This window comes from Hirundo rustica, chromosome 2 (genome assembly GCF_015227805.2).
Source record: "Hirundo rustica isolate bHirRus1 chromosome 2, bHirRus1.pri.v3, whole genome shotgun sequence".
Classification (NCBI taxonomy): Eukaryota; Metazoa; Chordata; class Aves; order Passeriformes; family Hirundinidae; genus Hirundo; species Hirundo rustica.
In genome coordinates this window covers 64,080,927-64,107,186 of record NC_053451.1, presented here as the reverse complement: position 1 = coordinate 64,107,186, position 26,260 = coordinate 64,080,927, and the positions used below count along the sequence as shown (strand labels likewise).

The following is a 26,260-nucleotide window of genomic DNA, read 5'->3' as shown; positions in this document are numbered from 1 at the left end:
TGGTATATTCCTGATATCTGCTTTGTTGTATTCTCTGTCATGTTGCAGATTCCTGATGTGAGGGTCATACCATTACTCTCTGTGTCTCTTTTTCTTGCTTTTTTAAAGGATGAATGTAATGATAGCATTTACCTAATTTCCACACAAGTTGTTGATAGTGGACTAAAGTCACACCAGCCATTCTTACAGCCCTCTTGGGAGAACCCTGTCAGGTAGTATGGATTTGGATACATACAACTTGCAAATACTGTCCGTAAGCTTTTGTAAGTTTTTCTTTTGGTGTGAATAATAAATAATCTTTCTGTTAATTATGTTGGGTATTCTGCTCTGTTGGCATGTACAGATAATATAATTTATGTGATTTCTTCCTGTGTAAGTTCTCTTCTGCTACTCTACTTTTCTTTTGTTTTTCTTCCCTGCTCCCCACCATGGCTGTTGTATGTTGTCACCCTGCATGTAGCATTAACACTTCAGTCTAGGCCCCAATCCTGCAGTAATCTGAACACTGTTAATAGATCAAATGGCCTGGAATATTAATTCATTGTTCTCAAATCATATATATTTCCTTAAAAGTCACTATTTATACTCTCCTATTTTTTTTTCCTTATTATTTTCACGCCATTACAATTAATAATTTGCTAGGACAAATATGCTACAAAATGCATATTTTTCCCCACAGATGCAAAGATCTGTACATTTTAAAATACATCTCTGATTTGAACATTGCTTAGAAAAATTTGGTTAAAACATTTTCACATCGGAACTTCAGACTCTTTCAATGATGTTGCCCAAACACAGTTGATAGTTTCTGGTGTGGTGCCTCTTTTCAATGGCTTGGCAAAGCTCATGATGAGGAATTTTGTCAACTCAAACCTGCTTTTTCTGCCTTTCACATTTCTGTTGAAAGGCAGACATCTGCACTTGTAGTATAAAGGGAGAAAAAAAAAGGATTTTGCCATCAGGACTCGTGCCATCTTATCTATTGTAGTTGTTTGCTTCTCTTTAAATGACAAGATATGCTGCAGGGCTTCTCCAGCTACAAATGGCCTACAGTATAGGTATGGTCAGATAAATGCCACCCTTAGAAATTTAATTGAATGGTCACAGACATTAATATCTTCTTAAATTCCTTTTGTCAGTTGTTATATTCAATAATCCAGTGTGCAATGATCAAACTCAAGGCACTGATTTTGGAGCTGATGTCACTCCTTCTGGGTTAGTGTTCTGTAAGCAAAATAGAATCGATTGATTTGCAAGGTAAGGCAGTAAGATTATACTTACCTGGCATAGGTACAATGAGCAATAAAATGTCTGAAGAGACAGAATATAATATGAAGAGAAAAAAATGAAAAAGTTGTTTAATTTCACTGGGACAAGAAGAGAATTGTTATACTGGTATCATGGGAAAGGTTGAAGCAAAATACTAGTAGAAGAAATGGAGTGCATAATACTATAAATAAAAAAATTACCTTGAAAACCTCAGTTTCATTCTTTCTTGACCACCACTCCTACACCCTCTATCCTTTGTAGGAACCCGTAACAGTCATGGCAAAACTTTCCTTCTGGCCAACACTTGGATATTCTCAGTGAATTTGAGCATTGCTGGCACCTTTCCTAAAATTGAAAACAGTAGCATTTTTATAACAAGATGAAAATAAAAGAGGAAAAAATGTCCTATTCACCCATTTCTCTGTGTGAAGGCTTCACATTTGTGGTTTTAATGTAATTAATCAAAGACCAAATGCATTTGTATTCTCTGAACAGTTCAGGAATACTTCATATTTTCTCAGTGTAGCAGTGTGAAATGGTGCAGGATGCCAATGGTAATAGTTCTGGGAAAGATATCATTCATGCTAGGACAATTCTTATGGGTTTTGTTTTAGATGATGGATTGTACATTCTCAGTCATTTACAAGCTAAAGGCTTTACATGTGCTGTCTGCATTATCAAATTTCTCACTCAGTTTGAAAGCCACAGCATTTTAATTGAAAGGAATGCTAACCTCTCCAGCCCTATCAATATGTCAGGGTTGTTAGACTCTGAGATATAACCTTCCCATTTCAGAAAAATTGACAGATTCCATACAAATGTTTTTACCTCAGCAACCAATGGGGCTGAAAGGTGAATTGGCACATATTTAAGTGGAAAATATAAAACAGTGAAGCCTATGCTACAAGAGGCTATTTTAAAATTCACTGTCTTGGAAGAGATTGAATATCTGAGGGCTTAGCAATGTCTGTCAAAGGTGTTAGTCTCCCTAGAACTGCCACAGAAAAGACTTTCTCCTTTGAGGCTAGCTTCAGTGTACAACAGAGATTACTGGATCTGTTTCAGTAAGAGAAAGGATCAGAGCAAGGGAATTGGGCATTTGTACAGCAGAAGATCTCAGATCAGATTGGTGCCACTCATCAAATGATGATATTTAGTTTAGCTCAGATCTCACACAGTAAAAAAAAGCTGAGTAAGAGGTGAATGCTTTAGTGCCTTGCCATTGTGAAATGTCTTAAGCAATACGTTGCATTTTAAATCAAAATAGGTACTCTATTTATATACTCCTTTATCAGTGATTGAAAATACTCCCTTTTTTCAGTGGCTGGAAAGTTACTTCTAGAAGAGTGACATATACATAGTTGACTTGATGTTTAGGCATAATTGCTGATGTATGGATTTTGTAGGTAATGAATTTAATTTCATAGGCTGCTGTTGATGTTCTGGCTCCCCTCTTCTAATCCCTGTTCTGACAACCTAAATTTGGTAACTTATTTGCACATATACTTTTAGAAAAGTCAAATGCTTATTTTAGTTGAGAGGGAAGAAGATCTGTGCGGATTTCTGAAATGTGAAAGCATTCTTTAAATGGTTTGTTTTCCAAATACATATGTTATTGAGTACAGATTAACATTTCTAGGGTATATTCAAAGTTTTTTTTTATTATGGAATTTTTGAAGATACAATTTTAATAGCTACATGGATGTAATAAGGCTGACATGAATTAGGGAGAATGACTAAAAATGAGATTGAAATACATCTGGAAAAGAGTTAGGTTTTGGATCTTTCCCTAAATAATCTCTAGTATTGTACAATGTAAATGTTAATTTAAAAAAAAAAAAAAAAAAAAAAAAAAGTCTAAGAAGTTCTGACTCCTGTTTTCAGGTACAATATGAAATTTTGTAAGATTTATAGAAACTTATTTACTCAGAAAGTTCAGTTCTGAGATTATTTGGTTGCAAATTGATCTTTCTGGAAAGAAAGACCACATTACATTTCCATGTCCAGACACTTATTTGAAAAAAGTAGTTACTTATACTATTCAGTAAATATTCAATGCAAAGAGTTTAAATCTGTACTGTTTCAGTTAAGCATATTTTCCAGGTGTACACTTCCAATAATTGTCAGGGGTGGACCACTGATATTAAAAATCATTACCTTTTACTCCTGAAGGCTCTTTTCTGTGTTTTTTTTTGTTTTGTTTTGTTTTGTTTTGTTTTGTTTTTTGTTTTTTGTTTGTTTGGTTTGGTTTGGTTTGGTTTGGTTTTGGTTTTGTTTTTTTTTTTGTGTGTGTGTGTGTGTGTGTGTTTAATCAGTATTAATACTAATTGAATTCAATTTATTACTTCACAGAGACATATTTTCACTCTACTTTTTGTAATTTCTTTCCTATAAACGTGAAATTAGAAGTCATCTGGTAGATCCAAAGAGAAAGCAGTTATAGTTTACTATGAGCACTTTGTTTTGGCTTTCTTTCCTTCTTTAAATGCATTAAAGGTACCATTTATAGGCTCTAATGCGGTAGATGTCTGATGAACCTTTTCTTTAATGGCTCCCAAAGGAACAGTAAAGTTGCTACTTTGGCAAATGTTTCTGACCAAATCCTCTAGTTCTGTGGCTACTAGGTCTTTTAAAGAACTTGTTTTCCAAAGTTTTAAAAAGTCAAGATCCTTCGCAGTGTGCCCCTTGTGGAATGATAGCCTAGCTTCCAATACCATAAATCATCAGATCATTGTTCCAGATAGTGAAAAAGTACTGGTGTTAGCTGACTGTATAATAAAGCCAGTCCTAATGGGAATTCGTGTTCATCTCATGCTTTTCCAGTTCAGGAGAAGAATATGGAATGAGATACAGCTCCTGTCATATAAAATTCTAACTTTCTCTTTGTTCTTTCAGCACCAGTCTTGACCATACTACTGCCAAAAAGGCAGGTAGTGCTCTTTTCCCTGCCTCCAGCTGTCTGTCCTTGCCACTTCTCTTGTGTCAGCGGTAGTGATTGTTCTATTCTTTTGGGAAAAATAATAATTTGGGGAGGCAGGTCTAGTTTTTAGTCAGTTCAAGGAACTGACATATCTGGTGAGCTACGTGATTTATGCATTCTGGCATAGGATGTGCCCAACAAAAGAGAAGAAAGTGAGGGCTGCAAAGTGTGAGATTGTGTAAATGTCAATGAAAGTTTACAGAAATAAAAAAATACCATTAAAAGTTTGGGTTGGAATTTTGTGAATGTTTACTAAACTCTGGAGTTTAGCAAGTGGGAGTTGCTTAATTCTGTTGGTATAAGCCCTTGTATCCTGCTCTGTTACTTGATTTTTCAGTTTTATTGATATCTCAAGATTTCTATCAGAACAAGTGAATTAGATAGATTTGTTTTTCTTTATATGGATATGTTTGTATGCTGATGCAATTTTTGATTCATTAGTATGTAGGATTTTGCAAAGAAAAAACAAAGACTTTGATTTAGCTCTCAGTGTGCTGAAGCTCATTTTTCTAGTGGAGCCAACAGAAGGAAGAATGCAAATTCTTCCTACTACCCTTGATGTCTTCGGGTGGTAGAGTTTGTTTTCAGAGATGCCTGGTTGTCATGGGAGATACAGTGGGAAATGTAGTGTTTTCACCTAAAGACATTCTGTAGCATCTTCTGTTGAACTCTGTAACAGTGAGAATATCACTCTATGGGCAGAATACTAAAGAAATATATTGCTGCTGTTTGTATCAACTGGACTTCTTAAACTTGTGGTTTGTTATGTGGTGTTGTTTTTGTTTTTGTTTTGTTTTGTTTGGTTGTTGGTTTTTTATGTGTGTGTGTGGGGAGTTTTTGGTTTTGTTTGTTTGTTTTTGTTTTTTGGTTTTTGGTTTGGTTTGGTTTGGTTGGTTTTGGGTGTTTTTTTTGGTTTGGTGGTTTGGTTTTGATTTTTCCCTGCTATTGGATACTTGAAGAGTAATAATACAAAGAGTCCAAAATATGTGTTGCTTGAATCACTAGGTCTTTAATAAAGAGAGAAATAGAAAACAACAAATTAGAAACACTCTCTAAAGCCTCACAGTTTCACAGTTGCCTCTATAGGCAGTTCAGCTTTAGCTATTTTTTTTTTTTTACTCATATCTGTTCACTTTACTCATATCTGTTCTTATCATGACCACTTTTATCTGTTGTTTAAGGCATTACCCTACTTAAATATGAAATAATGAGAACAGTTATGGATTTCTAGATAGCTGTCAGGCTGATTTTCAAATCATCAGAAGCTGGGAGAAAGCTTGAGGGATGCCTGCTTATCTCTTGCTTTTTGTAGAATCAGCATGAATTGTTTGTTGTAAATCTTGGTTTGGGCTCTGTTTTCTGAAATTAAGAACTGCCTATTCTATTTTTTTTTCTCTCTAAGTATGACCAGTCTTGTATAGAGTATGCACACAGAAAATTACCCAGTGTTGCTGTGCTGGCTTGAAAACCACACTAGAAAATTTTGGAAGTGAGAGGGTCTTCCTCTTTAGTACCTCATTTTCACAGAGAAATTTATTCTCAGGCAAGTAAATGTTGAACTTCAGTTCAAATTTTCAAGTTTTTTATTTTCAGCTATTGGGGTTTTTCTCTAATCCTGAATCAAATGTAGACCAAGAATTTAGTTTATTCCTTCTGCTTATCCAGATATAAATAAATAAGTAAGATATGTATATAAAAGTGAGGGAATATAGGATAAACTGCTGTAATGACTCATTCAAATAAAAGCTGTGTAGAGAAAAAAAAGGATTTTTGTTACACTTGGTTATTACAATTTTTTTTTTTTTTTTGTCAAGTAAATGCAATTAGTCCATATAATAAATTGAAGAACTTTATGGAATACTCCTGCAGTAAATGCTTTTTAGTAAAATATACTAGAAAAGAAATTGCCATAAAATAAGTTAATTTATACATTCCCCTTCCCTGTATTTGTCATCTTACATGGTTTTTACATTTTCTTTTAGGCTTCATAAGATTATTTTCTTTTAGCAGTAAACTGCCCATTTGCACTTTAAGTTGAGGGCTTTAAAAATTATTTTATTTTCCTAAATTCAGAATTTATAATATTCTGCATTTAATGTTTATGTTTAATGTTTAATGTTAATTTAATGTTAGAATTGTATCACAGCACTAACTGCTGTCTACTTTTGCAAAATCAGACAGAAGTAATCATCATAGTAAAATGGATTCTAAAATCATTGATATTATAAAATCTTCTTAGGATAATATTAAATTTTATGAAAATAACTAAAAAGCTGGATTTCAGAGTTAAAAACTTCAAATATGTTGTTATGTTATCATCTGGTTATGAGATGATTCTGTATAACATTGGGGAATATTAGATTTGCAATAGGACACAATGTCAATGCATTAAAAAAACTTGCATAACTGGTGGGTTTTAAAGTTATATAATAGACTAATCAAGTGAATTATTTTTTGTCAATAGCTTGAGAGTAATGAAGAGGCCCATCTTGGCTGCTTAAACTGAAACCGAGTTACTGAACTGGTCAGTCCTGGTTCTGTATGAGTGCTCTAGGCAAAGCTAGGGAAGATTTATACATTGCTTCTCTGTATTTTCATGTCAGCTGTCATAGAAATTAATGTAGTAATAGATCTCTAATCTTCCCATGCTAAGCAATACTTAGATGGTGGGGAATCTTGAAAGAGTCTTTCCTCTTCTCCAAGTATTATCTCACAACAGGAGGAATGACTTAATGATGACCCTTAATTAAAGGATAAAAATTGTTGCTTGTTTTAGCGTAATATTTCTAATTGTTAAACATCATCCACTTCAAATGTAGAAGTGTTAAGTGAAATCAAAACAGGATAAGCAGCTGTAAAATTTCAACTCAGCCTTAGAAGTGAAGCAGATGACTGATCCATCCATGTAATGGTAAGTTTTCCTTATTTGAGGGTCAAAGGAAGGATTCTGTTTAGGCTGACCTAGGCATCTTTTCCATTTTCTTCGTTTCAAAAGCAACACAAAATTTAAAAGTCAGAAGAGGTGGATTATGTTCCTCAAGATTATGGTTTCAGTAAAATGATTGTGAAGGTATGGATAAGTGGAAACATCATAGAAGATATTCAATGCAATCATGTAACAACTTTCTTTCAGATAAACTGTGACTATAGGTATGAAAGTAAATTTCCATCAATAGCCATGGTTATGATTGTGTATGCTTTCACAGAAAATCCCAGAAACCACAAAAACAGCTACCCAACATTCCCCTCAAATAAACAACCAAACAACCAAACAAATGAAAATCAAATCCATGTTTCCATTATATCTTTACTTGCAGTAACCAAACTTTACAAATTTAGACTGAAATATTCCATTAAAGATATTGACTATAATTGACTATAGACATAGAAAATTTTGAAGAGCACTGAGTTAAAATACTTCCATTACTTCCATTAATAAGTTAAAATCCTGTTTTCTTGGGAAAAGGGGGGGAAAAAAAAAAAAAAAAAGTAAAGAAAAATGTTTCCATCTCTATATAATTTAACCTGACAAAACTGACTTTTCTCTATGCACATATATATCTTGTCATAGTGATAAGGATACCTGTTGGCATTCTGAATATCTTATTAAGCAAATATTTCCACACAAAGATAATCAAATCAGCCAACCATCTAACAATATGGAAAATATCTTTGATAAATGATAAGATGCTTGGTGAACTTTTTCACAGCAAAATGACAGATGCCTATGCTGAGCTCCATTTGTAGCAAAAGTAGTGGCACTTCCAGTGGACAGATCAAAATAATAGAGGTTGGAATGCTGAGTTACAAACTGTGTTTTTACCTTTGCCAGTTATGTAGTATTTGACTGTGGGGAGTTGCATACCTTAAATTATGGTAGGATACTCAGCAAAAAAATGCATAAATTTCATTTTGGGTTTAGGTTTGGTAGTGGTTCTTAGGTTTAGTTTTTGGTAGGTTGGTTGGTTGTGGGGTTTTTGTTTGTTTTTTGGGGTGTTTTTTTTTTGGTGATGTATGAGAATTTTTTTTTTAAATTAGTCCAGGAAGGTGTCTAATTTAAGACACCATCCAAATTCTGGTGGACTTCATAGACTCTGGCTCAGACTCAAGATGTCTGCTCAATATACCTGTTAATCTACTCTGTTTTCTTTCCAACAGCCCCTGTTGAAATACTTTTAGAATGAGGGTTTGTGCCATTCAAAGGGTTCATTCACTGCATGGCTAGAAAACTTTCAAAGATGAAATTCATTTGGTGCTGTGCTACCTACAACCCTAACCCAGCCAGTAGTAAATACAGACTATTGAACACATGCTTTCCTGGCTAGCAGTCAGACTTCTTTAGCAGAGATTCTTTTATGCATACCCTCCCTTTTGAGCTAATGGAACAGTGACAACATGTTTTCTAAAGAAAACCTGTGTATGAGAAAATTGCTTAGACATGCATAATCTTTTTTCAAGAAGCTGTCAAGGATTTGTATTGATGCTTGATGGTATGTTATTAACACACTTACAAAAATAATTTTAAGGCAGTAGAGCAGAGCTGTTTATACTATTTGTGGTAATACTACCATTACTAATTACATTATATTGTAATACTCACTGATATAAATCAACTGCTGGAAATGAAAGGATTAGTGTGGGATGGTATAACAAGCCAAGATTTTAGACCTTTGAGTTCAGTTTGGCATTATCTTGTTGAAAAATGTTTTTCATCTTCTTGTGAGTGAGTGTGAGTGAAACATTTTTGCTATGCAATTTGCTGCAAAGACAGCATTATTTTATTGACTTCTGTTTTCAGTTTAGGTCTGACTTTTGTAGAATTAGAAAAAAAATTAAAGAGCTTGAAGATTTTTTTTTTTTTTTTAATGGTAAGTCATGTTTAAGAAGAAGCACAAAGGGGAAGGAGTCATTCCTTTTTTTCTCTATATGGAGGTAATGGATGAAAGATAAGACAGCTTAGGGTATTAATCAGCCTTTAACTCATTAGTCAAGCAAAGCTGGTAATTTCATTATTATATATGTCATGGGTTAAACCTCAACACAACCTCTTCCTCTCCATCCAGCACTAGCATCAATGTCACAACTGTGATAAAATCTGTTACATGCAGATAGAAAAGAAAATTAAGACTAGACTTTATAGAAACAAGGTATATGAAGAAATGAATAGGAATGTCTGTAACAATGTAGGTTCTTTACGCAAATCTTGACAAACTATGGTTTTTTCAGTTTGTTTGAGGGAAAGCTACTAACAGTGGGCTCAGTCAGCTGAATCCTAGGCATTGTAATCAGGGTAGCTTCTGAAGTTTCTTTCAAGCACTGCTTTGTTTCTTCTTTCTGGTGGTCTTCATTAGGACTACTTTATCACTATTCTTTATAGCGAGAAAAATAAACTGATCATGTTAATCTCCTGATTTCCTTCTGACTAGTGTCAGAAGTTTACACTTCTTTTGAATGGCAGCAGTAATAACTGTATCCTCTTCCTCAATTGGAAAGCTGCTGTTCTCTTCTTCATAAAAAAAGAATTGGTGTGCTTCCTGTGCAAATCTTTACCAGAAAGTGTCAATGTATATGTTTATTCCCAGCATGGATTTGAGCTTATTGACGTCATAGGATTGGAGTTATAGCATTAAATTTTGGGAAAAAATTGTATATTGAACTATAGTGCCAATTTCAAAGTTGAATCACATCCACTTTTGGGATTACGTCTTAGTAAAATGTAGCTTTTCTTGACTAAGAGTCTTTCCACCATACTACAGTCCTCTTCCTAGATGTAAAGGACTGGCCTTTCCATAATAATACACCACCTCTGAGAGAAAAGGAGGAAGGGGGTTTCTGCTTTTAAAGAAATATTCCATTTTACTCTTCTTCTTTTTTTTTGGTTGCTTGGTTGGTGTTTTTGTTTTTAGCATACTGTCACTTACCATTTAGAAATCTCTGGATTGTATAAAAAGTGTGTTCATTTTTTTTTCCTTTCATTTTTTCCCATCACATATTGTTTACTAACATAATGCTGCAGCTCCTGAACCAATCTGTCCCCTGAATGTTGCTGGGGGTGTGTTCATACAACTGACCTTTCTGCATTTTCACCTGAAGAAAGTTTCACAGCCATGAGAGGTGATACATAGGCCCTTATCATCCACTTTTTTTCCAAAATGAGTCCACAGAACTGGTGCAGTGCAATGAACAGCAGTGAAAAGAACCAATCAATGTTTGTCAGGTAGTGGTTTGGGTCTTTGACCTTAGACTTACCAGTAAATATTTTACTTGTGTTTTTAGATTGATAAATCACATCTATTTTAAGGTAAATTTAAATCACCAATTTATTTCATGTAGGGATAATCCACGCAAGCCTAAATAGTGTTCATCTCTTTCTCAGGAACCACACATTATTCATTGTCTTACTTACCCTATCTTTCCTTTGCCCTTAAGATGAGGGGGGAAGACTTCCCAAAAGATAATTTAGGTAACACAGGAGAAGCAAACAACTGCAATAATTTCATATTTGTAGGATGATAATATAATCTTGTATGGCTGAAACCAATTATAAACTCTCATCATTAACTGTCAGTCCAGATCCATTTCAGCAGTAAAGATTTGCACTATACTAGAAATATCAAGAGGTATTTAGCTGATAATTGGATTATGTTGTCCTTATGTGTGGATTGCATCTAGATGTCTGTGTTTAAAATAAGAGAAGATTTCTGCAGGAATTATATATTCAATACCTTACATGTGATAAAGTTTTACATCTGTCAAGTGGTCTCACATCAAGAGATCAGTATTAATTAGACATTACATAGACAATAAGTAGGACAGAGCAATGAATTGACTGTAAAATATGAAAGGTGAACTTGAATTTATGTTTGCACTGTCTTTGTAGTGTTAATTCCTCCTTACATGTCATTTTAACCATTAGGAGTCAGGTATCAGAGACTTTACTTGACAAAAGAACCTTGGCTAAAGGCACGGGGTATAGGTCTGTGAGGAAATGGTGATTAGGAGATATGATTCTTATCCGTAAAATTTTTTTATAGTGTAAAGTATTGGAAATACAGAAATGTGTGGGGGAATGCACATGCTTTGGGAATCAAAAATGAATTATGAAGCTTTCTTCTGATGAGGTAGAATTTCTTTGTCATCTCTAAAACATTTGTGTTGCTAGATTTTCTGTGTTCTGTGTTCACTGTTAACACCAGTATAAATAGTTTCTAGATTGGGTTTAAAAGAAAAAAAAAAAGGAAAAAGGCAGTGAAAAATGTACTTCAATTCTTTATGTGACAAAATGTTCATTTGTATTTCTAAAAACATACTGAATTGCTCACACAGGAAAATAATTGCAGATCTTTTGAACCTTTTATTTCTAACACTGGCATACTCTTACTTTAATTGTTCTGCATTATTAAAAAAAAAAAAAAATTACAATTTGCCTTTTACGGCTTTGCTTCATCCTTTAGGAAGTGACTGTTCCTGTGTAGGTTTTTTTGTTGGTTTTATTTTTCAAAATATGCAAAATTTCTTGTCTTTGTAAATTATGTAGTTGCTGCCTTTTTTTTTTTTTTTTTTTTTTTTTTTTTCCCTGTTGCTTTTTTCCTTTTCCATGAGGAGCAACCATCACCAGTGGGTTGTATCACCAATATTACCAGTATGTTTCTGTGTGCTTTCAAGTACTGTTAATTACAGCATTTAAACATAAAAACAAGCTATAGGCAAAAGAATAACAAAGCAAATTTAAACCTGGCCAGCTGGTAAAGAAGAGAACCCAGTGAGTTAATCTGGTGCTGCTTCTTCAACTAAGTGTTTACTGTGGAGGTACTTTATGTGCGTATATTAATGAGTCAAAGTGCAAATTGCTTCATCATCCTTATTTCTCCTTTCTGTCATCTGCTAGATCTTTTATTTCTTCAATATAATTAAAAGATCAGAAGTCCATTATGCTTAGATTTCTCATAAATGAAGGTAAAGGTAAAGAATCTTTATAGATAGTAGAGCATCCTCACAGGAAGATGTAATTCTGTGTAAGAACCCATACAGAATTATATCATTCCTAGACTGTATGTTGGTGCAGTACAGTCCCGCTCAGGCTTTCTAAGTGAACAATTAAACACCATGGTTTCTTGACAGTTTTCCCATCTATGTACACATTACTCTGCCATTGAACAGAACAAAAAAAAAAACAAAAAACCCAAGGGAGATTATCCTTGCTAAGACCTATTAATGATCAGCCATAAATGAGTGTAATAATTTTTCTTAGGATAGTGTTAATACCATATAATTTGACTGATTACAGTGTATCTTATTTTTATTTGTATGTAAAAGCCTCCTATTCTATTTCAGTGGGAGAAAACAGGGATGGGATATAGATGCTCCTGTGTTAAGGCCATAATAACAGTAAATTCCTTTGAATACAGATTTTTTTGCTAGATTGTGTTGCAAAATGAAGTCTGCAAAATGAAGTGGTTTATTACTTGAGGCATACAAGTAATGATTTAATTTTATCCCTCTTAGGCATATCAGACATATGTTGCAGGTTATGTGAGCCTCAATAGGAGAAACAGGCATTGAACCATAGTCTCTTAACTCCTGTTTTGCTGGGAGTGAGACACAGGACTGTTCAGATTCCTTTATGGTTTTTCTATTACTTTCAGTGAAGTTTGTCTGATTAGAAAATTTGTGTATGTGCATTTCATGTGTGTAATTCTGACAGCTTGACTTCCACAGGCAATTGTGTAACTTAGACAGCTTAACTTCCACAGGCACTGTCATAACATCTGTTAGAACTGTTGAAAGAGGCCAGAATTAAGTATTAGGTGTCCAGGTAATCAAGGTTCTTCAGAATCAGGGTTTTACTTGTGAAATTGAGCTAATTTTGGGGGATAACAAAGGGCAGCAGGCTTTCTTCCTTAGGCAAGGTTATGATTTCTAGTGTCTGTATGTTTTAATATATGGTCCTAGTGGAAAGGGAGAGGAAAAAGCCTAAGAAGTTTGATTAATGGAAGTAGCTTAGAAAGAGCTAAGTATGAGGACTGATCTCAGAGCTCTTAGGCTGGAAAAAATTTCCCATTAATTTTAGTGGGAGTTTTGGCTGCACAAGGACTTTCAAGATCAAGTGCTTTCTTGTTCATTAAAGGATAGAAGGTAATTAGAAATAAAGCACAGAAAAAAATTTTACATAGTCCTGCTTTTGTCAGCTGAAAAAAAATCCATATTATTGTAGGAGTTTTAGGCTAATCTTCTCCTTCCCTTTCTTGCATAAAATGATGACACAGTAGGTTGTCTTCATTACTTTTAGAGGTCTCTGCTTCTATCTTTTCATTTTATTGGGAAAAAGCAATTGGCAATTTTTTTCTGTTATCTTCCTTGCTCTTGGATCGCAATCTCATCTTTGATGCTGACTTTGTCATATCCCTCTTCCATCCAAACTATTTAGCTCAAGGTATTCCCATAATATTTTTGTTTGTAAAAGTGGGATGATAAATGAAATAAAAAGCAAGTGTGCATTTCGGTTGAAAGGTTTTGCTGATGTCAGCTCATGAAACAGAGAAACAGAAAGGAAAAGATAAAACTGTACTAAGTTTTACGGAAACAAATCTTGCTGTTTTATAATACCTTAAATTTTGTTGACTTTTGAACAACTTTTAGGGAAGCCATATGACCTTGTGAATCCAACCCTGTATTTTAAATGTATGGAAGTCATGAGCCATTGCAGAAATCATGGGTTTAGGTCATCAGCTGATGGGAGTTCTTTCTACACTGAGCTTAGGGACAAGGGACTCATCTCCTGTTAGAACTTCATTCTTTGTAATACTTTAAAATGAGATTTATTTTACTCTTTTTTTACAACTACTTTTTTTCCTCACCTCTGTATCAAAACCTTTTTTTCCTTCAGCCTTAAGGTGTAATTTATTTGTGTGAAGAGCATGGTACAAATTTAATTGTGGTTGGAATTGCCCTGGAAGACTGAGAGCAGGGGTTGCTTTCTGTACAACTTTCTACGAGGCGCTGGTGCACAGAGGGAAGCTGTAAGAAAGGATGGGGTTATTGTGAGTCTGTTGCTTCTCTGGTTCTCTTTTCTGTCCTTGCAATATGTAATGCCCTTAACCATTCCCAAATGCATGGGAAAGGGAGAGAGACATATTTCACTTCTGATGTAGCTGTAGCCTGCTTTTTTGTAGAAAAAAGGCATTGTATTTTATGATGCCATGAATTTATCTTTTCAATCTGCAAACTGTTGTGTGAATGAGATTTTATTCCTGCTCCTTCCTGTTTTATTTTGATGGTCTCCCTAACCTTTCAACTAGCTAAGGAGATAAGAGAAACGTTCATTATTTGTGATAGAAATTTGTCTTGCAATTCCTTTCCAATTATTTTCAGGAAACAACTAATTTTTTTCTGCGAAGGTGATATTTCTGTAAAGGTGACTTTCTACCAAGGTATTAGGTAATATGGAGTATGCTTTCAAAAACTCATCACTTCATCAAAGTGGATAAAACTTGTCAATATGTATTCTAAGAGAGAGCTTGGTCCACAGGGACTCCTTATTTTCCTTTTAACCAATTTAATTCCATTGCCTTTGTGTGAATTGTTCTTCATTTGTACTCATGTAAATGAGGAAAACAATCATATGTAAAACATCACAGAAGATACAGGCAGATTTTAGAATGAGGTGTTCCCAGTGGCTTTACCTTATTGTTAAACTCTCACTATTAATCTCCATGGATTACGTAAGTGCCTTTTTCATGCAGAGTGTAAGACCAAGTAACATTTCTGCTTGTGTAAGACCAAATAACATTTCTGGTTGTGTAAAATATTTTAATTTGGGGGTTTGTGGGCTAGTTTTTTTGTTTGTTTGTTTGTTTGTTTTTTGTGGTTTTTTTCCCCAGTTAAAATTTTAGGTGGCAAAAAGGGACTTCCTGAATTTAGTTGGAAATGTGACTTCAGATATGACAGAATACTTTTGGTAGATGAAATACTTAAGATGACTTTCTGCTTTCAAGGGGATTTCTTGAAAAAGCTTTCAGAACTGTGATACAATTCTCCAAGAACACAGAACTTTTGTGAGATATCCAAGGTACCTGTTGGGAGTACTTTGGAAGAAGCATGTGTTTTCCATTGCAAGTAAAAGTACTATTTGATGTAAAGTGTTCTGAGGATTTTGCTCACTATAGAGTGGTAAAGGAGTGGATAAACCATTCTGTACAGAATACTGATGTTCTTTTGGATTATGGGGCACAGAGTGCTTGTTTGCAGTTTGGGCATATTACTCTACAGAGAATGGATTTGAAATTGTCCGACTTTTCAAAAACATTAGTCTTAATGTGATGTTCTCTCTCTGGGAAGCTTTCTTTTCTCAAATAAGATAGAACAGTGCAAAGACTTGGTGCTGTGTTGATTGCTGACTTTCTGACTGTCCTTCCAAACACATGTGTTGTTTTGCCTTAGATAGTTCAGATCTATGGTGGTAGTTTGCTGGGTTTGGGTTAAATAAGAACATCAGTTCCTCTCAGAACAGGCAGATTTGAAGGTTCTGCAAACTTAGTAACCTACTGAACTTCTCCTCCACTGTTCTCTTGCAGTCGTATACACACAGTCTTTATGACTTTAGTCCTCAGAGACGTGTTATTTTGGGGTATGTGAGTATTATACTCAGGAGGCAACATGAAGTAGTACATAGTTCTATTTATATTCAGCAGTTAGTAACAGAGCATGAACATCCATTAATGCTCCCACATTAAACACAGCTTTAACTGCAGTTTCAATGATCTGCTGGTTTTGCTTTTTTGAGTCTCAAGGCTAATTAATAATATCTTAATAAAAAGCTTAAAAGTGCATTAAACTAAAAAAGGAGAAAAGTTTCTTATTATGAGACAACTTGGTAGTTCACTAAACAGAACAATAAAAATGTATCTGAAAATCTGTTGCCTGACTATAACAAAATGTTCAACAATCAGCTTTCAGAAACCACAATGATGATTGATGTAGCATTTTAAATGTTACCACCCATATGTTTGGTAACACTAGGCTATGGCCTCTGAAGTTTGTGAACCCTCATAATAAGTTATTTATCTGTCTTCAGTAGAAATTTACTCACATTTTTCTTTCTACAGTACCAATATTGGGCCGTTTGGGGAGGTGGGTGATCTGAATATCTGAAGTAAGAATGACACCTCTTTTTTATTTAAATATTATTGCTTTTTAGGCACTGAATTTTGGAGATATGCCGAAGTACTTGTGGGAGATTTGGGTACCTGACAAACCATGGGTGGTAAGATATCAGATCCACTGCAATAAATAAAATAAGCATTTAATTTTAAGATAGGTGTTTTTGGGCCCTGCTGTCACTGAATTCAATGGACTGAACTCCTGCAGGGCTCATAAGAAGTGCAATACTACAAATGTATACTAGTGTGTTTCCATTCTTTTCAATATTGTCACACTGGTGCAGAGCTGAAGTAGTGCCTGTAGTGAACTAGAACTGTGTGGTAGCATTTGACAGGGGGAAGGGAGAATTTTTCAGCTGAAGTTTATAAGACCATTTCTCTTATCTTTACTTGAAGAAGTGAGTGGTTGGTTGCTGCATCTCAGAGCAAATAATGGCTGAGAGCTAGACCTACTGAACAGTACCCTTCTCCAGGCATCCTCTTGAAAGTCTGGTTTAACACTCCCTTCTGGACTCCAACCCAGTAAGCTTGGGAGAATAACAATCTTATTTGAGCATCATGTGGACCTCTCAGAAAATTATTCTGGCAGATACTGTCTTTTTTCCTTTTTAATATAGGCCTTATCCCCCAAAACTACACACTTCTTGGCACTTCCTTTAAGCTACATCAGAAGAAAATTTCCTGGAAACTGGACTTTCTTGTATCAGTTTATAAATTTAGAACTACATTTTCTAAGTAGCTACTGGGTGTTTGAACTTTTTGCCTTGATAGCCAGATACATTAGCTTCAGTGTAAACATTTCAGAGAAAAGGAGATTATTTTAAATTTTTGTGTAAAATATTTTAAATAAAATTTATTGAATCTCTATTAGTGTAGTATAACATTGATCTAGATTAAAACCCCCTAGATATCTGTCTCCTTTCTAATTATAGAGAATGTAGTGATTATAAATTAATTGATTACCACAAGAATTTTGAAGGAAATTTTCAGTAAAATAAAGGCATTAGACACAGTGGAAGCAAAGTAATTTAAAGTGAACAAAGTAATAAGTGGAATTCACAGTTAAAATAAATTATCATTGTAGGTCCTTTCCACTTGGAATATTTTATTCCATTCTGTTTAGAGCCCAATACTATAAATCTAAATAACAAAAACTAAAAATAGCATATAGCTATTTCTAAATTTTTTTACAGCAGTCGATAATGGTTGGATCTCACTGACGTGGATTCAGGAACACCATGTGAGACGAAATATGCACATGCCTTCTTAGCTCAGCTTTGGTATATCTCCTTTTGTATTGGTCCTGAGTGCAGTGTTTTAGTGGAAGCTGTCAACCTAATATTTTATTTCATTGTATATTAATTTTAAAATAAAGAATTCTAGTGTACTGATTTATTTAAATCTAAGGGCAATGTATATGTAATGCTTCATGATCAGGTCCATTTTTGGGGAAAAGTGTATTATTCTATATATCACATTGTAAAAGCTGGTGTCTTAAGAGCTACAGATGATAGGGAAATGTATTTCAGGAAGGTAGATGTTAATTACAAGAAAGCAAGTACTAAAGGAAGAAAGTTCAAAGCTTTTAAGTTAATTTCTGGAACATCTTATGTAACTCTCTCAGCCTTTCCCTACAAATTGTCTTTCTCAGACAATGTTTTTCAGCTAGGTTCAAAACTTAAAGAGATTTAAGAAAATGAGTGAAATATTTCCCATTCTTGTTCTAGGCTTTCAAAAATGGAAAAAGTTGTTTTCTTTACCAGCTGATAGTGGATATGATAGCCTGTCTGATCAGTTTAATTCAGGCTTCTTTTCTGTGCCTGTGGATGTTAGGCTTTGAAAAAATCCTCCAAGCTGTTACTTATGTAAAGCACTTTAGGTGTTCTAATACAGTTTTATCATTTTAATACTGATAGATGTTCACAGTCTGAAAAATATCTAAGTAATGTTGATGATCTCTAGAGTGAATGAGGGCTGCACATTTTGCAATGCATTACTGAGTATGAATAAAGTTGTCTTGCATTCTTACGTTTTTAAAAAGCAGATGAATTACCTTTGACTACTTTGCACATCTAAATAGCAGTTATACAGCCTCTTTCAAAAGGATTCTTGGCAAAGCAAATCTCCATTAGCATTGTATCTAATAGAATAATAAATAAAAAAAGAACCTTAAAAAAGTTTCAGTCCTAATGGATTTTCTTGAAGTTAAATTTCATTCATTTCAGCCTTTAATATTTGTGGTAGATGGTCCTATATACTAGATGGTGAAGCTCTTTGGTAAGTGTCTCACGTAGGTGATAAGCAACAGTGCAGACAGCATGATTTTGTGGGGGAACTGGGCTGGGATGGATGCAGGAATGGAGACCCAGAACTCAGTGACAAGTAATCTAATATATATTTAGGATGTGGGAGAGATGAGAGCACATGGATAGCCCTTTGTCTTTTAATAAGCCTGTTCTATAACAGACACACATTCACACACACCAGTTAAAGATGCATTTTGCCCAATTCAAATCAGCATGCAGGGGTACAGGACACACACTCCAGCTGCACAACGTGGTGGGGCCTTAGCTGTAAAGTGGACTCTTGTGTGTGTGGTTCAGGCTTAATCTTGTGGGATGTTGGATGCCCATGGATGTGTTCACTCATGAGGAGTTAGTGTCTTAACTGTCTGTGGATTTATAAATCACACCGTTGGTGTAAGCCAATGAAGCCAGTGAGCCCGCGGCCTCACTTGTCACGTGGCTTCAGGCCAATGTCCTTGATATCATCCATATGTAAGGCCAACTAGCAATCATCATGGAGGTTATTATCTCTCTGTTCTCCCAACCCAAATCTGTTACAAAGTGTGACGTCAGCAACAATTATGTAACAGAGTTCAGCTAGTGCAGCTTTGTCTTGCATCTCATACAAGGTTAATTTTGTTATTTGTAGATGGGCATTTGTAGTCGTGGTTACATTTATCTAAGCTGCGCTTTTGGGTGGATTCTTATCTTGTGTCATGTGATCCAAACAATCCCTTCTAGGAATGTAATGGTACTTTGGCACTGACACCATTAACATCTGTTCCTTGGGGCTGGAAATACTGCTTCCCACCCCAACAAGTTACTACACAAATCTGGGGGTATGCTTGTATGGGAAGGAGGAAAAAAAAAACAAAAACAAAAAACAAAAAACAAACTCCCAAACTAGATCAAAAGCAGAAATGGAAGGAAGGTTTGTGGAGGATATAATATGAGCATGAATCTTGTGACTCAGCTTGAAAATTAACAGAATCTTTCTTTGGGAGAGGAAAGAGATGCAGACTCTAGGAACTTGGCTAAGGTTAAAGGAAAGAATCCAAGACTATTCAAATATCTCACTTGATTATGTACCACATAAATTACTTGATTTCCAAGCAATAGATTGTGGAGGAATACTTTTTTATCCTGGAAAACAAACAAACAAACAAACAGAAAAAAACACAACCAAAAAAACAAACAATCCCATCGAAACCAGAACAACAAAACTAAACAAAACCCCAACTTTTCCCAGTCTGTTCAAGCTAGACAACAATAACTATTTCAGTCAGGATTCTGAGAAATTGAATGTTTTGTACATTTTAATTTTTGGAGTCTGTGTATACAGATATTGTTATTAAACTTGGCAGAAGTTTTCAGTTTTTATTTTGTTCTGATCATAACTTTTTATGCCTATTAACTGGTAAAGAAATTACCTTAAATTGGATGTAATTCAGAAATGTTGGAAAAACAGCAATCTTTTTGTAATTAGATTTCATTATGTCTTTGTTTTCAATGCAAGCTTTGCAGTTTAGAACTGTCATTAAAATTGCTTGGGAAATAGCTCTTTCAAATGCATCCAATAGATGCTGGTCAATGAGGCACTGCTCTTATGTCTCAAATATGAAGTGAAACTGAATTTATCAGGTTTATAGAAAAATAAATAACTACATATATATCTTGACTTCACTTCTTTCTCTAATTGGTAACATGCGATATACGATTTTAATTTTTGATTCATCCCATTGGTGTCTGCACCTCCCCTTAGGGATGCAAGCTGTTTTCCTCTCCTGCTGTAATTGAAATCAAACTTGTTGCAGTCTGTAATTGATAGTGAATCTAACAATCTAATGTTTTATATGAGACAGATGCACAGCAGAAGCACATGAAGCAGCATATGGAAAAGCAAGTGCCTTACTGGGGTGAAGATGGATCCATTCTTGTTTTGTTAAACAATATTCCAATACTTTGATCAGCTAGTTCTCCTACATTTTAGTAAGCTAAGGGATATGTGTAGAATATTTCAAGTATATGCACTGTATTATTAGAAACAATTAGACCACATCTTTAAGGCCTCATGAAACTGTTCTTTCAGACTCATATATTTGCTTTACCTGCTCTTTTCTCTTGAGTTGTAAAAGAAAAGTATTCTATTTTCTCTCTCACTGTTGTTATGACAGGTCTAATGGCTCATAAGGGAATGTTCTAGATGTTCTCTCTTGCTCTTGTTTTAGCATCTATTGCAAATCATAATTTTGTATAGGGAATGCATCTTTTTGTCTCTGGGTGAAGACATTTGCTAAGAATCTGCCATTGGAAGTAGGGTGCTGCTGTCTATCAGCAATATATAACATATTCCTGCTTTTCTTTCTCTCTTTAGTCATATAATATTTCCATTCTTAGTGAATAAAATAATAAGATATTTCTAAGAAATATTCTGTATCTCCCCCTCTCTCTCTCGTATATAAGGGATAAAAGAGGCAGTCATGAATGGTGTATTAAGTAATACTTTAATATTTTAAAACTTGTGGGGTTTCCTTTTTTTTTTTTTTTTTTCCCTTCCCCTCTCTGTTGTGGATCTACTTAGGTTTCTACACTGGGAGGGTTATATAGTTTTAATAGCATTCTTCTCTCTCTAGCTTCTCTTCATGGCACAACATACTGTAATTAAATATAGAACTAAAAACAAGTTGTAGGTTAATAATAACTGTGTTTGCTGATGGATTTCTTGATTTTGAGGCATATTTTCTTAGCAGAAATAATTTAATAGTCGCCTTTGTGGATTTTCTCATATCTGGTGTTGAAAGGAGACTCACATATTCCTTCCAGTGCTACTGATAACAAGCTGTTATCAGCACATCTGAGTCAAGCAGACTAAAGCTTTGAGCTATTCCATCTGTAACTAAGATTGAAGACCTAGCTTAAGTAAAAAAATTGCACTTATTCTGTGATGCTTCTGACCCTAAAGATGTTGTCCTGTGTAAAGTTTAGCAGGATTTCTCCTGGGGTAACGAAATTCCTTTAGGTAGATCTAAATAAATATTAGCTTTCTGGTGAATACTTATAAAGAGATTTGGAGGAAAGCTAGTTATTCTGTAACTCCTCATATAATACCTGGTTTCTCAGGGATGTGAGAAAAAATAGAAGAGGAATTAACTTCTTTACTCTGTTCACAATCTCAGTAGAGATTATTCTCATTAAATATTTATCCATCATGGAGGAGGAAGAGAGTTGAGTAATCAAACCATTGGTGTTAATTTAAATGTCAAACCACAATTTGAAAAAGCATTCTTATAATAAAATTTTATTGTGGTTTCCCAATCTGTGCTCTGAAAATATCCTCCACTCAAGGATTTCCACTCGGAGGGAAGAAAGGAGAGTCCGATATGGATTTGACTCAAATTTCCTGAACTTTTTCCTCTTTTTGAAAATTCCATAAGCTTTCTGTGACTCAGTAATCCTTTCACAAGATTAACTTGAGGCTGTTATTTCTTGAAAATAGATTTTCCCCCAACTTGATCACCCCTCTCCTGAAAGGATCTATGTTTTCCATTGTTGCACTTGAGGTACTTATGGATAATTTATCCAGCTTGTCAAGCTTTCTCTGAATAGGAGTGCAGACTTCCATCATGCAGAGCACTTTCCCCCAGCTTGGTGTCATCTGCAAACTTGCAGAGGAAGAGGCTGCCATCTGCCTCATGATCCAGTTTATTAATGAAAGCATCAGCTGCAAGGGCATCATTAGCCCCAGTAACTATCTCTCTAAATAAGATGCCATTGGAACCATTTGAACCTGGCAGTCCAAGCAATTTTTCCAGCCACTGGGTAGTCCACCCACTCAAAACATATTTTTACCAATTTATCAGTGTGACTAAAAAAAAAATTTTAAAAAAACCAAAAACCACCCCAACAAAACTAAGATCAAGTAGGGCCTTTTTCACCAAGGCAATTATCTCCTCACAGAAGACAGTCAGGTTGGTCAAGCATGATTTGCCCTTGGTAAATGCATGTAGGATCTCCTCCTACTCTATGTGCCTGGGTGTAGTTTCCAGGAGGGGTTTTTTTGAGTAGTGAGCCTGGGCTGACTGACCCACTGTTCCTCCAATAACCGCCCTCCTTTTTTTCAAAAGTAGGCAAAACTTCCTGTCATTGGAAACCTACGCTAACAATCTAGACATTTGTAAATCCATAACCAGTGGCCAGTGTCCCATACACTTAATTGGTTTGTGCCTCAATCTCCTACTGGCAGCAATTCTTGAGTCTCCCAGACCCTGGCACAGGCTCAGAGGAGCTGGGAGGTTTGACACAGTCATTACCACTAGAAACTGAAGAAAAGAAGGCATCTATTACTTTGGTTTTTTCCATGTTCTTTGCCATAAGGTTCTGTACAGTGTGAGTGACAGCCTCACATTCTCCTTTGTCCTACTTTTGCTGGTAGCATAACTTTCTTTTTATGCATCACAGTAGTATGAACTCTAAGGCAGTATTGGCTTTTGTAATTCAACTGAACACTGTTGGGATTTCCCTGTTATCCACACTGACATTATGTGGTGCCTGTTAGACTTCCTGGGCCTCACACTGGACTTTTCCTGTGCTTTAAAGAAGTTGTCATCGATGATCAGTTGGCTCTCCTGAGCATCTTTTTCCTTCAGGGCAGTCCTCCAGGGCAGTCCCATTAGACCTCACCAAGCAGATCCCTAACAAGTTTATATTTACTTTTCTAAGGTCTAGGTTTGCAATTTTTTGTTTGTTTGTTTGTTTTTGTTTGGTTGGGGTTTTCTGTTTGTTTTTGTTTTTGTTTTGTTTTGTTTTGTTTTTTGTAATAGTTTCAACTCTGTGTATTCTGGTCAGTTTATCATCCACCAGTACACTTCTTTTAAATAAAGCCAATTCTTGGTGGTGGCCAAAAGTCTCTTCAAATTTTAGTGCTCCACCATTTTGCCCTTTCATACAATATTGTGAGTTTTTTTGTTTCCTCTGAGAACCACCTTTGTGATTGTGAGGCTTCCCCAAATTTTATGAAAGAGACTTCATTCCTTCTACTTGAACAATCCATCTTTACAGACACTTGTCACTGCACCCAGCCTGATCTTGATCCATCAGCTCTGTCAGTTAGTTGCCTGTTCCAGTGCAAATCTCCATGAGTTCAAACTGTCCATGTCCATAGAGTGTAAACTCTCCTCCTCACCTGTCCTGTGGAGCCTGTATGAACTCCCTGTGATTGTTTTCAACTCCACATGTGTTTTTTTACAGGCACTTGAGGTGAGCCCCCAAGCTGTGTCATGTTAGCAGAGCATGATCCCTGTGTGCTATGCTTGTGCCTTTTCACGTTTTCACTTTCCTATCCCTCCTCTAAAGCTCAGATCACTTTCTCACCATCTTTAGATGTTTGAAATGCTTTTCACTAGATTAGCAAGCTTCTCTGAAAGCCTCTTTTAGAGGCTGAGGCTTGGCCCACTTCATTAAATATACCATGACATAGAAATATTTGGCATATATGTTTAACGTGTGCATACAGAATATCTATGCACTCTTTAGTGTCTATCCATCCTTAAATACTGTATGAAAGTTCATGAGGAGAACAGACACTTTGTGCATATTGTTCTGCATTTGTGCACAGCAGGAGAAAGAGGAGAATGTAAGAAACTTCCTAAAGTACTGAATTTTTTATTTATCTATTGCCTTCAGCTTTTTATCTCCTACATGACTTACTGGCAATATTATGTTTCAATCTGATTTTTCAAATGGTACAATGTGTTTTTGGCATTTTGAACATCACTGAAATGAGAAACAGAAAACAGTCATACATATGCCTGGATAATTTGATGGCGATGATTTATTCTTCTTTGTAAAGAAAGCGTTGAAATGTTTTGGAAAGGCTGGTCTTGTATAAGGATTCAAAACACAGGAATTAAACAGACTCATTGTTCATATTCTTTTCTTCTAGAATCATATATAGAATTAAAAAAAAAAAAAAAAAATCATCACCATGTAGTATTCTAAACACATTTGACATGTAGTACTGAATTCTGCTATCAAAAAAGACATTTTTGCATACTCCCACAGATTTATTTCTTTAAAAGCTGTTTTTCTTGATGGAAAAAAGAAAAAGAAAAAAATATAATTGTTATGCATTTGAATATTTTAAGGAAGATATATCTATTATTTTATATTACTAAGATGTCTATATTTTCTGGCAAGTGGGATGCCATCGATGTTATCTATGTGAGTATTTTTGATAGTATATTGACATGAGAAGTTTCTTGGACATTCCTGGTTTTATACTACACTTTATACTATTTTGTTTTCTTAAACCAATAATTTACATTGTAGGTGGGAGAGATGAGGAAGTATTCATGAGAACAGTTCTTCACAAGTTTTCTTCACCTGTCCCATACCTAATGAAGTAAAATTACTTTCCACGCTGAAGGAATTTTTTTCAGTTACATTTTTCCTTGGAGGAGGAGAGAATTAAAAAGAACATTATGTTCCAGAATTCAAAGATTTTATGGCGAAGTGTTAAATGCAGAGGTGAAGTGGGGTAAAAATAGACTACAAATGTGATTCATGATAATAACAGTTTTAATATTTTAGTGGGAGGGAGGGAGGGACATTTATTTTGATTGAAGATTATGAGTCAGAATTTTTTTTTCTGTTGATGTTCACCTGAGATATTGTTTCTCAATTTTTTCTAAGTATTGACTGTATTAGAGACCATGCAACATGCTTTACAATATATTAAATGTTAGCACACCCTGGGACTAGGCAATGGATTGAAGCGTTAGTATTTCACTGCCTGAAACTGCAGTTTAACTACCTACATTGTGGATACTTAACTTCTGGTGTCTGAGCCTAGAGTTACAAGACAGCCTTCAACTGGTTTTGTTTGTTTTGGGGTTTTTATGCTGTTTGTTTTGGGTAGTTAGTTTTTTTGTTCATTTGGTTTTGGTTTTTTTTTGTTTTGTTTTGTTTTGTTTTGGGGTTTTTTGTGTGTGTGTGTGTGTGTGAGTGTGAGTGTGAGTGTGTGTGTGTGTGCGGTTTGGTTGTTTAGTTGCTTTTTTTTGTTTTGTTTTGTTTTTTGTTTTGGTTTGTTTTTTTTTTAATCCAAATCATACCAAATAATCATTAAAGAAGCCTGAGAAAACTCTGCTCACAAAGGCTGAAGTGGTTTATGGGTGCCTATAGTTTTTCTCTATCTTTTTTGTGCCATGTGACATCAGATTATATCCTCAGCAAGATCTGTAAAAAACAGCCCGTGCGGTTGTCACTGAGGTCAGAATTTGGTAAGTTTTCAAATGCAGAAATTGAATAAGGACATAAAATGTCAGTAGAGACTAGCAGGACTGTTTTGTGAGGATAAACAGAGGTGATCGAGAAAATGTGATTCAGCACCATCTTTGTCAATGATTGAAGTAGCACAGATAAATTTATCCTGATTAAAGTCAGCAGACATTTGCTATTGACCCCCATAATGCTTCTGGATTTTACCCACTCTATGTGACTAAACTGGAAGCTGGCTGAGTAGATGCTAGACTTTCTTTTCACCAGTAGAAATTTAGTCTGTTCTGGGTAAA

The 26,260-nt window shown here is 35.0% G+C and overlaps 1 protein-coding gene across 3 annotated transcripts in view; it reads left to right on the top strand.

Moving 5' to 3' along the window:
* The window catches only part of PCDH9 (protocadherin 9), a 689,243-nt gene that overhangs the window by 288,169 nt on the left and 374,814 nt on the right, over positions 1–26,260 (top strand). The window contains exon 4 of one of the 3 annotated variants that reach the window (XM_040054887.2): positions 16,446–16,511. The exons of the other annotated variants lie outside the window; for them this stretch is intronic. Within the exon in view, the coding sequence (XP_039910821.1) occupies positions 16,446–16,511 (66 nt within the window). The remainder of the gene's footprint in view (positions 1–16,445; positions 16,512–26,260) is intronic. 3 annotated transcript variants of the gene reach the window in all.